This window comes from Taurulus bubalis (genome assembly GCF_910589615.1).
Source record: "Taurulus bubalis genome assembly, chromosome: 1".
NCBI classification, from domain to species: Eukaryota; Metazoa; Chordata; class Actinopteri; order Perciformes; family Cottidae; genus Taurulus; species Taurulus bubalis.
In genome coordinates this window covers 13,774,884-13,787,998 of record NC_136589.1, presented here as the reverse complement: position 1 = coordinate 13,787,998, position 13,115 = coordinate 13,774,884, and the positions used below count along the sequence as shown (strand labels likewise).

The 13,115-nt window shown below is 41.1% G+C and overlaps 1 protein-coding gene across 2 annotated transcripts in view; it reads left to right on the top strand.

The window, feature by feature from the left end:
• The window catches only part of dnmt3ab (DNA (cytosine-5-)-methyltransferase 3 alpha b), a gene marked incomplete at both ends in the record, with an annotated part of 33,415 nt that overhangs the window by 20,007 nt on the left and 293 nt on the right, over positions 1-13,115 (top strand). For both annotated transcript variants that reach the window (XM_079223956.1, XM_079223955.1), the window contains 16 exons: positions 2,786-3,127; positions 3,999-4,157; positions 4,364-4,471; positions 4,985-5,141; positions 5,317-5,463; positions 6,400-6,444; positions 6,727-6,806; positions 6,918-7,030; positions 8,400-8,583; positions 8,710-8,794; positions 9,231-9,376; positions 10,149-10,239; positions 10,353-10,501; positions 10,807-10,892; positions 12,447-12,516; positions 12,957-13,075. In XM_079223956.1, coding sequence (XP_079080082.1) covers positions 2,786-3,127; positions 3,999-4,157; positions 4,364-4,471; positions 4,985-5,141; positions 5,317-5,463; positions 6,400-6,444; positions 6,727-6,806; positions 6,918-7,030; positions 8,400-8,583; positions 8,710-8,794; positions 9,231-9,376; positions 10,149-10,239; positions 10,353-10,501; positions 10,807-10,892; positions 12,447-12,516; positions 12,957-13,075 — 2,081 coding nt within the window. The remainder of the gene's footprint in view (positions 1-2,785; positions 3,128-3,998; positions 4,158-4,363; positions 4,472-4,984; positions 5,142-5,316; positions 5,464-6,399; positions 6,445-6,726; positions 6,807-6,917; positions 7,031-8,399; positions 8,584-8,709; positions 8,795-9,230; positions 9,377-10,148; positions 10,240-10,352; positions 10,502-10,806; positions 10,893-12,446; positions 12,517-12,956; positions 13,076-13,115) is intronic.

Sequence of the window (13,115 nt, the reverse complement as noted above, 5' to 3'; positions counted from 1 at the left end):
AACATATTCAATATAACAAAACAGCAGAGCGTATTAAATTTAAGAAAAAAAGTACAAAAAGTATATGCATTGTATATGAAGTGGAATACAGTGAAATCTCAACAACTGCACTTTTGACTCTTTTGAGGCAGAGACATTTTCCTCGTAATGTTAACAGCCTTGTAATCGGCAGCTTTTGTCATATAAATAACTGAAACTAAGCAGTAAACGTGACCTTTTTGCTCACAATTCCAGTCGAGATTAGATACCGAGGTATTATCTACATACCCCAGAGACCAATATCTCTTCTCTTTTTTTCCTGCCTCCCAGTGCACTCCGTCACCCCTTGAGCCCTCAGGGTATCCTGCTGCACAGACCTCTAGGTCCGATTATCCCTTATTGTGCACCCGACATGTCTCTACAGTGCCAGAGGCCTGTGCGGCTTCAACATTCACTCTATCCTGAACTATATCCACACTTACGTCAGTACGGTTAGCTAGGTTTGGTTTTCCATTGTATTCATATATAAATATAGGGGGGAAAGATGTATAGATGTGTTGGCTGTGAGGTTGTTTCAACACGTTTGCTCGGCTGTGTTTATACATCTATAGTATGTCCGCTGTCCCTTTATGGTGTTAGTTTTCAGCGCGGACGTGACAGCGGATACAAGTGGTCGTATTTCTGAGCTGTCAGTGACAGGCAGGCGTGTGTAAATGATAAAAGACTGCATTGTGTCTCTGCTACCTCCTTTCCTATTTTCCCCTTTAGCCTCGGAAGGCCTGTCTTGCTGGTGGAGCTGCACACACACTGTGAGGCTCCCAAAAGGGGGCCATTTACAACTGGGAAGAAGTCCAGAGACAAATATCTGGTTCTTATAGCCACTGTACTTTCTCTCCATCCCCCACTGGCATTTCTAGCGTCACTTTCTGATTGGCTCTGAGGAGAAGGAACCCTGGAGACCGCCTCACCCTAAACACCCCAAAATGAGCATGCCAACAGTAGCCCGGCCGCTTTATTGCCATTTACACACATCCCAGTGTCCTTGTGATTACTGGTCACCGGAGATGAGGACGCTCACTCAAAGAGTCAATTCATAAAATGTCGCTTTGCAGTTATTCTCTGTCTCTTCTCACTTGCCGACATTATTACAGATTGCTTTTCCCATACACATAACACATTTGCCAATTTAATTGACATTTGTTAGTTTTTGCAGTTTACCATCTGCAACCACACGTCCGAGCAGGCTGTCGAACACTAACTCCAATGTGCTCATGCTGGATCCAAGAAGCCACACACACAGACACACACACTGACACACACACACACACACACACACACACACACACACGGCCAAGGGCTTTGAACCTTCCATCCAACAGTACAGTACAGATATTTATAAACTACAGCAGAGCCTCTTGATTGAAGAGCACATGTTTCTACTCTTCAGCGCCGAAGCCCCTCCTCATGCCGTCGAAGCGCCACCTCCCCTTAAAGGCGCTATTGTTAACGAGTCACACTCTGGGAGAGAGAGAGAGGACGGAGGACTGGGCAGTCTCTCCCCTTCCTGCCTTGTTCCTCCTCTTCCTGCACACCCGGTCCACCTCTGGACATTTACAGTGTGTGTGTGAGACCTGAGAACCTGAGAAGGACTCGAGGAAAGTAAGCACAGCTGTGCAGAGCTGCACTCACATGGCCTATAGTATGACTAACACATGTTTACATATAGGACTGCAGATATACTGTGTAATCTGTGTGTGTGGGTGTTTTGAATAAAGAGAGGAGAAGAAAGTTAACATGTGTGTCCATGCGAGTCCTACCGTGTGTATGAGAGAGAGAGAGAGAGAGAGAGAAAAAGAGAGAGAGAGAGAGATCAGAATGAGTGCAGCTGTTGGGGATTTACTGTGAGAGGCTTAAGTCCCGGCTGCGTCTCGTCCTCTCTGATCGACCTAGCGGTTCAGTGTCAGGTACCGCAAACCCAGTGAACTCCGCGCTGCTGCTCTGGACACTATAGAGTTACTGTATACCGTGCTGTTGATGAATGGGCCTTGCAGTCGGAGATAAAGCCATGTTTACAAAGGCTGTCAGGCTCCCACAATCGAGACTCTGCACTCACACAGCGGAGACGACGTGCCCAACTGGCGATGCGCAGATGAAAATGCTGCCGGCCTCGATGTAAACTGGTGGTAATACAGTTTTATTGAGAGACCTGCATGGCCATGATTCAGGGAGAAAGTATGATTACAAGTATTAGAGCATGTATTAATCAATACATCTACATTAATTATATGTAAGATGTCATGTGGAAGGTGACAACCCCACAGCCCAATGCTTGGTCAGATGCTGCTTTGTTTCTTTGACTTAGTTCCTTATTTATTGCTGGACATTGTGGCCTAAAATTAGTGTTTTGTTTTTCTGAGGATGTTGTTTTGGTTTTGAGTTTGTTAGCCATGTCATTTCTTTCTATTCCTTTGCGAAAAAATGTTTGTCAAGTTTGATCTCTTTCAAGGATTTTTTAAATAATTGGAGCAAACTGCTCTAATTGTAAATGGCTAAGCAGAAGGGGACATATCATGAACAACTCACATTTGCAGTGCTTGTGCACATGCATTTGGGTATCTGGAATGCCTACCAACCCAAAAACTGTGAAATAAGACGACCCAGTCAGTTCTTTGTGGGCACCTTAGATCAGAAATCATGTGATTTCATGTGAAATTAGTCATTTAATTGTAATTTTATTGTTATTATAATGTACACTGCATTTCTGAAGACCTGTCCTCATCACTGCTGTCACCCGGCTGTGTTTCAGGCAGAACAAAAGTCCAAACTGATGTCAGCGATGAACGCAATAAAAGACCCCGAGGAGAATGAAGCGGAGACTCAGATAGAAGACGTCTCAATAATCAAGCACCCATCACCTTCAAAGCAGCAGCAGCAGCAGCAGCAGCCTCAGTCGCACACTCAGTCACAGCCTCAGCATCAACAGCAATCGCAGCCGTCGCTGCCTCAACAACAACAACAACATCAGCAGCCGCCTCAGCAGCCGACTGCCCCCACCTCCCCCACCGTGGCCACGACCCCTGAGCCCGTCGCTATCGGAGGTGGAGACAAGACGTCCCCCAAGCCTGCGGACACGGAGCTCGAGTATGAGGTACAATGATATTGATTCACACTGATTAACTGATTAATGTCTGGCTACAGACAAAACAGCATTTTACTACAGAGATCCTGATTGGAAAAAGGATTTAGTTAAAGTCCGGAATTAATCCATGTCGAGTGAAGCAGCCATTTGGGAATTTATGCTCTTCAGGTGTTTTATAACTGTTTACAAAAAAGGATACCAAATATGCCATGTTGACTTTCTCACTCAATAGAAATTGACAGAAAATTAATCGGTAAAACTAGTAATAACTAATAACTAATAATTTTTCCAGCTTCTTAGTCTTGAGATTGTGCTGCTTTTTTTGTCTAAAGTGATCATGAGAATTAAATGTCTTTGGGATCTGGACTGTTGAATTTGAAGAGGTCACCTGGGGATTTAATAAATTGCGTTGGTCATTTTTCATTTTTTTTAACCTGACATTTTATTGACAATGAATAATAATAAAAAAAATCAATAATGAAAGTAACTCAAAATTAGCAGCCCTAATTCTAGTATATATCGCTAGTGTATATATATGGTTATATAATTGTTCTATAACTTAATAATATAATTTTATAGTATTATCCTTATCTGTTCTTCTCACAACTTGCCTGATCCAACTTGCCTGATCCATATTCTTCATAAACGTTTTCAATCTATCTATATTTTTGCAAACCTGACAATTATTGCATATCTGTCCATACCAGTGATATTGGGGATTTACACCTTATCTGAATCAAAGTTTTAAGGATAGAGACTGATGATTAGAAAGCATCTTGTTGCAAATTTGAGATATCATCCCAAAGAAAAACGCGGCGTTTCACAACTATGCATAAAAGTTCACACAGAGCGGGGGGGTTTTCTTTTCTTTTGGCTGCAGGACGGTCGTGGTTTTGGCATCGGCGAGCTGGTTTGGGGAAAGCTTCGAGGGTTCTCGTGGTGGCCGGGCCGCATTGTGTCCTGGTGGATGACTGGGCGGAGCCGAGCCGCCGAGGGGACCAGATGGGTGATGTGGTTTGGAGACGGAAAGTTCTCAGTGGTGAGTGTTTAAAGCCAGCGGCAATATTGCTGTCAGGTGATTTTATTTCTTTCACCAGAAAATGTGTCAAACAGCTTTTTGTTTATAGTAACAGCCACATACTTTCAGCATAAACATAAAAGCCATCAATCTCCAGACACACACAATTCTCAATTCTTCTAAAATGTGAGGAAAACAATGACATTATTGTCTGTGTATTTTTACAGGTTTGTGTAGAAAAACTCATGCCTTTAAGTTCCTTCGATAATGCCTTTCACCAACCAACTTACAACAAGCAGCCCATGTACAAGAAAGCCATCTACGAGGTGCTACAGGTGAGTAATAAGAGCAGTGGGTTTAAAAACCGTGTTATCAGTTTAAATTATCTTTAACAAGCTAGTTCACTCATAAAAACATATGCCTATTAAACTGAGCTCATTGGTTCAAACATTATAGTGACATTAAATGAAGTGCTTTTTTTTCTCACAATGACTTAAAGAAATACTGTATTTTTCATCCTGGACCGTATTGTTGCATGTTTATATGTCTAATTGACTAATTATCTGCTAAAATTATGTGGAAGGAACAATTCCTTGTAGTCTTTCCTTGGCATCCATAGCCAGAGGCTGTGTGTGTGTGTGCACTATCCATAAAACCATAAAAAATGACATTATGAAATTCAGCGCAATTAACACAGGCCGATACAAAGAGAGGAGAAAATAATTACGATCCCTCGCTGAAGCCTTTTGTTGAGACATTGCCCACACTTAATGATTTAGTCAATGATCATTCATGTAAGTATATTGAGGATAAACTTCAGTCATTAATGTTTTTTTATGTGTTCACAGGCGGCCAGCAGCCGGGCAGGAAAAGCCTTCATGGCCTGCCCCGACAGCGACGAGACGGAAACCTCTAAATCTGTAGAAATGCTGAACAAGCAGATGATTGACTGGGCTATGACAGGGTTTCAACCCACTGGGCCCAAGGCCTTAGAGCCACCAGAAGGTAAGAGGAAGTGGAATTGTTTTTGCATTCCCAAGAACCTTCCCATGCGTATGAACCGCTATATAAAAGCTGTTAATAGACCTCTTCAACTACACATCTATTAAATTAAGCATGCGATTGAATACTTTATAATGTCGCCTGTAATATTAATTGTCTGACATGCTGTACACTCCAGAGGAGCGCAACCCATATAAAGAGGTTTATCCTGAGATGTGGGTGGAGCCTGAAGCGGCAGCGTATACGCCTCCTCCAGCCAAAAAGCCTCGCAAAAGCACAGCAGAGAAACCCAAGATCAAGGAAATCATCGATGAGAGGACACGAGGTAAGGTGCCTCGTTTATTAAGTTAAATAGGAGTCATGAACTCTGCATTTACCCCCATGGGGCGGAGACAGACAGTTGGGTAAGCGGTCGGAGAAGTCGTGTGGACAAGAGAGCGTCCACATGACGTTCTAATAGACATTAGAGCGTCGGGTTTAAGATGGAAGTGAGTGATGCGGCGAGGCAGACTTTTTCCACAGACTATGAATAGATGTTAGTTTGTGTTTATTCACAAGCAAGCTTTACTGTTATTACTGTTGGATGTCTTTTGAAATGAGCACCTGATTCAGTAATATAACAGACGCAAGTATCGGGTGTCGCCTCATCAAAGAAAAGCTATTGTTTAAATCACTTTTTTATCTGATTAATACAATGATTTTACATTGTTCTGTCCGTCTTCTTATTTATATACATGATCTTACTAAGGTTAGTACATTTACATATACAATTAATTGAAACATCAGAAACCTCAAGATTTCTTTGATTTTAATGTTTTGTAGAGTACAGGGAGCACACACATATCATGTTATAAACTGCATTATCAACATTCTACAGTGTTTTAAAGTTCATTAATTTAACACATCTAGTACTTCAGCTGCATTCGGCATACTCAAGAATCCTAACGTCCAATTTTGAATTGTAGAGTTCCCGAGGAGGTCCAAATCCTTTTTTAAACAATTCCTGATTTCCAACTTTTAGCATCATTTCATCTGGCTTTTACATTAAAAACAAAATGATTTACTATATCAATTGCACAGATGGTTGCATGATTTGTTTATATATATGTGATAATTTCTATGTTTTTTTTCCTTATCTGTTTGGATAAGAAAAAAACATTGACAGTTGAAAGGAGACAAACTTTTGAACTGTTGACCTCAAAAATGTATTGTCGCATGTTGATCTTGTTCTCACGAGGTGTATAATGTGTTGTATTTTTAGAACGGCTTGTTCAAGAAGTGAGACAAAAGTGCCGCAGCCTAGAGGGTAAGTGTTGTGCCCTCGAGCTTGTAGGTGTGTGTGTGTGTGTGTGTGTGTGTGTGTCTGTGTGTGTTTTGTTGAAAGCAAAGCAGCAGAAATCTATACGTCAATGTTAATAAAACTACAGCAGAGGCAACATTTCCATGATGTCTCTCTACAAACAACCAGCTGAGCTCATTAGATCTTCACCTCTGTGAGAGCTGCTCAAATCGTCCCATTGAAGTGAGAGATTCACACTGCTCTGACCTCCCTCTGTTGAATACTGACATACTGTACTTCTTCCTGCAGACATCTGTATCTCCTGTGGAAGTCTGAACGTTAGCCTCGAGCACCCGCTGTTTGCTGGAGGAATGTGCCAGAGCTGTAAGGTAAGCTGTAATCATAAACTGAACATATGGCAATGAGCACCGCACATAAAACGTGACATTTTAGATTTTAAATAAGTCAAACTGCTCACTTGTTTTGTCTCTTTTTCACAGAACTGCTTCCTAGAATGTGCCTACCAGTATGATGACGATGGTTACCAGTCCTACTGCACGATCTGCTGCGGAGGACGAGAGGTGCTCATGTGTGGAAACAACAACTGCTGCCGGTAAGATCTCTACTGGGGAATGCTGGGTGGAGGATGGCAGGTGGGCATAGAGTCTATAATTGTCAGGATATCGTCATCAATATGTGTAGAATAGAGTTAAAAGGAGCAAGATCAACTGGTTAAGGCGGTGAATTATAAGGACAGATGGCACAAAAAGAAAGATGGGAAATGACTTACCGATTTCAATAAAAGGATTGACACACAGCAAGTAGAGCTCAAAATAATTTCAGTTATAGGAGTCGACACTATTTCAAATCATGGTATAAGGAAATAAAACGTTCTTTAAATAAATAAAAATAAGTCACACATAGAGACCCAGTCCACCATGAAATGAACAAACACAGTCGATTTTTTTAGGTCCAAAAAAGGCCTCAGGAGGAGTTCCGTCTTCCAAATTTAATTTAATCTACAGAGACTCCGAGGATGCTACTTTATCTCAATCTCTCAAATCTGGAATTGATTTCTGGAAGCTTTAAACATATTCACTGTTTTTATCTGGAAATATTTCCAGAATTTTTTGTTTTACCCCGAAGACAAATGGTTCTAATACAATATCTACAACATCTTCACATAAATCAGTAGTTTGTTTGTCACAAATATAATTTTAAGCATGGTTGTACGTTAATTGAATAGATCACTGTTTACTATAAAGTTATGGTCTGATAAAGTATCCTCACACAGACGACGAGATTTAAGTCCAGAAAATACCACTGAGAACTAATTAGGCCTCGTCAGTCACATGTTCAGCCAATCAGCAACGGTTTTCTTTATGTTTGCATAACATTTAGATGATAACTCTTTGTGTCATGAAACTCCCAAACCGCATTCAAAAACATTCAAACTTGGACGGATGCTGCAATCGGGTAGCTTGTTACTGACCTCTGAAACTGATTTTTGGGAGGAGAGAGTGGTCAATAATTTATTATACACCCTCCTTTTAAGGATAAGGATTACGATAATCTTATTTAAAGACAGAAACAAACAATGTGCTGTTTTCAAAGCCCTGTCTGTGGAACTCAGGCTCAAGTCCTTCTGATAACCTTTAAAAAATGGTTCACGAATATGTACAATTTAATTAAAATAAAATAAAAAAAGGCTTAATAATAAATAAAAAAATAGGAAACCTAGTTGTGCAAACGTTACTAAGACATGAGTGTGCAGGAATTAGTTGCACTACTATTAACAGCAGCAGGACTGTTTGTGGGATTGATTTAAGTAAACTACAGTGTCCATGTTTATTACATCAGCATGTCGGCGTGGCTCTCTGATGTACGTTAATAATTTTTGCACAAAAGTACCCTATCTTCTACATGCCACCAGCTAGATACAGTATCTCTTGTACTAAAGAACCGGCGTGGCTTGTGTGCAGGTGTTTCTGTGTGGAGTGTGTCGAGCTCCTCGTGGGTCAAGGAGCCGCCCACGCAGCCATCAATGAGGACCCGTGGAACTGCTTTATGTGTGGTCAGACGGACGCGTTTGGTCTCCTGGGGCGTCGCACCGACTGGCCCAGCCGTCTCCAGCGCTTCTTTGCAAATAATCATGACCAAGCTTTTGTGAGCAATGGACCTTTAATTAAGGCTATAAATCCCATTAACTTGTCTCCGATTGAGAAGTCGTTGTTCCGGTGTGTCTTACTTTATTCCCCCTCCTCCCCTCTTTCTCTCTGGGTTATACTTCAGGATGCACCAAAGCTTTACCCCCCAGTCATGGTGGAGAAGAGGCAGGCTATTCGTGTCCTGTCACTATTTGACGGCATAGCAACAGGTGAGACAAGAACCGCATCCATTTACTCCAAATGCCCCGATCTCTATTAAAACACAGCATTTTCTTAATAATTTGGGTCACAGTCATCTTTTTAGTTGATTTCCATGTCATAATATATTCTTATTAGATAATAAATATGCATTATGTACAGTGTATATATATATATATATATATATATATATATATATATATATATATAGTTATCAAGAATCTAATCTTATAACTCCACCATCGTCTTTGTAAGAACTTATACTTCTGTATGAGTTTTAAATGGAGGATCATTTTCAGTTCTACTCGGCATATTATTTGTTTATAAATCAGAGACGCTCCAGAGCTACACATCAGTATTTGCTCTTTTTTTTACCATTCATTGGGGTCCTCCGCTTTCTATGTTCTGTCTGACCTATGATCTATGTTTGACCTTCGACCTGTGCAGGGCTATTGGTGCTAAAAGACCTTGGCATCAGCGTGGATCGCTATATAGCTTCCGAAGTGTGCGAAGACTCCATCACTGTGGGCATCGTTCGGCATCAGGGTCGCATCATGTATGTCGGCGATGTGAGGAACGTCACACACAAACATGTGAGTTTGATTTGATTTTTTTTTTTGCTCAGGGTTGTAAAGTATGCTTATCTTTTAGTTGTACCATGCTTCAAATGCATGCACATGCACTGGCCGCTCATAACGCCTTTAACGTGGGAAGTGCATATTCAACGCCTGAGTAAACACAGGGACGACACACTGAGGGATAGTTAGCTATGTTTACAGATGTCTGGCTAGAAAACCGCAGAAATCCTGCAAGAACTTTAATTCTACTTCAGCTACTGAATCGGAGAACAAAGTATTTGAATTTCTTCACACACACCACACGACTGCATCGTTAAGTCAAAACCAACTAACCCAGACTCAGTTCAACTTGATCAAATCAGTCACAATGCCCAAATCCTATTTATAGTCAGCTCAACAGTCCTAATGTGTGTCCCTGCCTTAGGAAGCTCCACTGCAGCAAAGGGGGGCCGAGCATCGAGCGTCAGTTAACCTATATTAGGAATGATTTTAATGTGAGAATAAATAAAGAAATATAAAATCTGCAGTCTCTCTTATGGCCGATTATCAAGGTTCCTTAACACGACCAGAGACATTACATCGTCTCTGGCCGATATTTTCAAGAGAAAAACTAAAATGTTGTTCCATGAAGACAATAAAGGAGGAGACTAGAACACAATAAAATATATTAAGCATCCACAAGACTCTACGAGTAGGACTGAATTTGTCCTTTTTTTCAAATGTGTCACAACATATTACTATCTATACCGGCTCTGTCTTTATCTCTGTTTCTCTTATCTCTATACAGATACAGGAGTGGGGTCCTTTTGACCTAGTTATTGGTGGAAGCCCATGCAATGACCTCTCTATAGTCAACCCTGCTCGGAAAGGTCTTTTTGGTAGGTTCACTCAAGTCATGACTTTCTTTGTGATGTTGTATTGGATCAAGATCATGTAAAGTACCACAAAGTTGATATCTTCCAACACTGTTCAAAGTATGTTTCTGTGCCAGAGGGCACCGGCCGTCTGTTCTTTGAGTTTTACAGGCTGCTCCACGAGGCCCGGCCAAAGGAGGGGGAGAACCGGCCTTTCTTTTGGCTCTTTGAAAATGTGGTTGCCATGGGCGTCAGCGATAAGAGGGACATATCTCGCTTTTTAGAGGTCAGCTCCTCTCTTGTCCACGTACTGGCCTTCTGCTGTCCATATTGCTTTTTGTCATGTTAAGACATTGTCAGCTAAAATATTCTAAATATTTGTTTTGCTTTTAACCCCTTTTTAAATGATGGGATGACCCGGACCCTACATTGACTTTAGTCAATCAAAATACACACAGATTTTTGTATCCAATACCAGTAATACTGTGCTATTAAATAGTAACTCTAATTCTACTGTAATACACGGTATGCAACGTAGCATCTTACCTCGGTCCCTGGTGTCATGTCTCATCTGCTTTATTTGGGTTCCAGTGTAACCCGGTGATGATCGATGCCAAGGAAGTGTCCGCTGCCCACCGCGCCCGCTACTTCTGGGGTAACCTTCCTGGCATGAACAGGTTGGTGTGTGAATGGTGAGGGAAGCAGCTGCCTGTGACCTACACGATGGGAAGAAATATACCCTTTGAAAAAGGGACTAAATGAACATGGCCAAGCTTTAAACATTTTTCCTAACTAATTAAGATAGTGACTATGCCAGTTATATATAAACTAGAACACGTTTTTAGACTTCAGAATTAGGATATGAAACTGACCGTGCAGCAAACTCTAAATGAAGATGAGACCCGCCATCTCTCCACTTTGTCAACAGGTTTTAAAACTGATTTTGCTTGATAGTTGGAGGAGAAGTTTGACTGCGATTTATGTTTTCCCGTTTGAAAACGGCAGGAAATGAACAATGCATTTGGAATCAAACGCGTCACAAATGTATTTCATGATTTATATATCAATGACTTCCTCCACAAAAATATCTTTTAGTGCACACAAAAATGTTTGTTTTGAAAAGAATATATATAATTAAAGTATTTGCAATGTTCTTCTATTATTGAAGCATAAGAGCAGATATAACCACTATAGAAAAAAGGTTGACCTCAACTTCACTTTGTGAAATGGAGGACAAACTCAAATATCAGATGTTCTCACATCTGCAGGACTAAGCCTTACAAGTGTCTGACCACATTATAAAAAGGACCCTACGGAGAATTAAAACATTTTTATATACTTTTAAGCTTGATCCGGCCTATTTGCTCTTGTGTCAAAGCCATGCTCCAGTATCGTTCTGACATTATAGGAAGAGTCTCGCTCAAGAAGTCTCTTCCTTCTCAAATCTCGCACGGTGACGTGTTGCCGGTTGAGACAACGGTGGAAACATGCATGCAGCCAGGCAGAGTTTGTTGTGTTGGAGTACAGAGAGCGTAGCGTATTGCTATTTAAAAGATGTCTAATGTCATGGATGACTATTTAAAAAGGTTTGGACAATATGTATGAGGTCCAATGTATGAATTCGATGCCCGGCCGTATTTACAGTATTTGAACCAGAGTATACAGATGAAGAGCTCTTTGAATAGCCGACAAGGGGACAGAGAGAGGCAACCAGCAGAGGGGGTAAACCAGCTGCTTTAAGGCCACACGGTTTAGGAGACTGGTGTTAGTCCTGTGACCTTATGAGGCCCACAGAGGAAGAATAATGTACCAAGAGGGACTTTTTGCTTGCCGACATACAGACTTGAGCGGTACTTGGATACAACATGAAACAGACCTGATCAAGTGAAAGGTGAAGAAGAAACATAGTATTTTTCTGTATGGTCCTTTCCATAATGTTGGCTGGAAAGTTTAACAATTTGAGTCTGTCAGTGGCAAAAACAAGCACTTTTTAAAGGAACTTTGCATTGACGCTGCAGGATTATCCTTCAGTACAATTCTTTTAATTATTGACCCTCACATCGGGACAGGAAAAACTCCTCCCCAACCAAAAAACTTCAGCGTGGAGAAAAAAAGGAATAAACCTGAGGGAGAGCAACAGAGGAGGGATCCCTCTCCCAGCAGGGACAGAAGTACAATAGATTTCATGTGTCTTCATCTAAATTGTGGCTCCTGTTCTTTGTCTTTTGCAGGCCTTTGAGTGCGATGTACAACGACAGGGTGGACCTCCAGGACTGTCTAGAACACGGCAGAACAGCGAAGGTATTTGTGTAATACTTTGACTACTTAGCCCAACAGATCTCAACATTCTTTACAATGCATTCATTTGGTAGAACGAGTGCATTCAGAAATCTGAATATGCAGCAAGATAATTTGTGTTTTCTCTATCCTCTCATGGGAAGAAAACCAGTTGTGACTAGTGTAATTTAAGTTTTAAAAAAACAATAAGAAACTTTAATTGAATGAGAAAATAAAGGAAGAACACTACATTTCATTTAATTGCTCAAAGCAAACTTGGGACACGGGTGGCTCCCAGTGGCAGCGAGAGGTATTAACCACACACAGAACCCTCATGCTTTTCAAGCGATCTGATCTGTAAAATGGCAATGAAAGCGGTAAAATCTCAAGGTTTTGCAGCTCTCATATGCATGGAAGGATGAAAAACAATTTAGTTAAGACTCACAGAATAACATTTCTTTCAGTTTGGCAAGGTGAGGACCATCACCACCAGGTCTAATTCCATCAAGCAGGGCAAGGACCAGCACTTCCCCGTGTACATGAACGAGAAGGAGGACATCCTCTGGTGCACTGAGATGGAGAGGTATGTAAATGAAAAGATTGTCCATCAAACTAAACCGCCA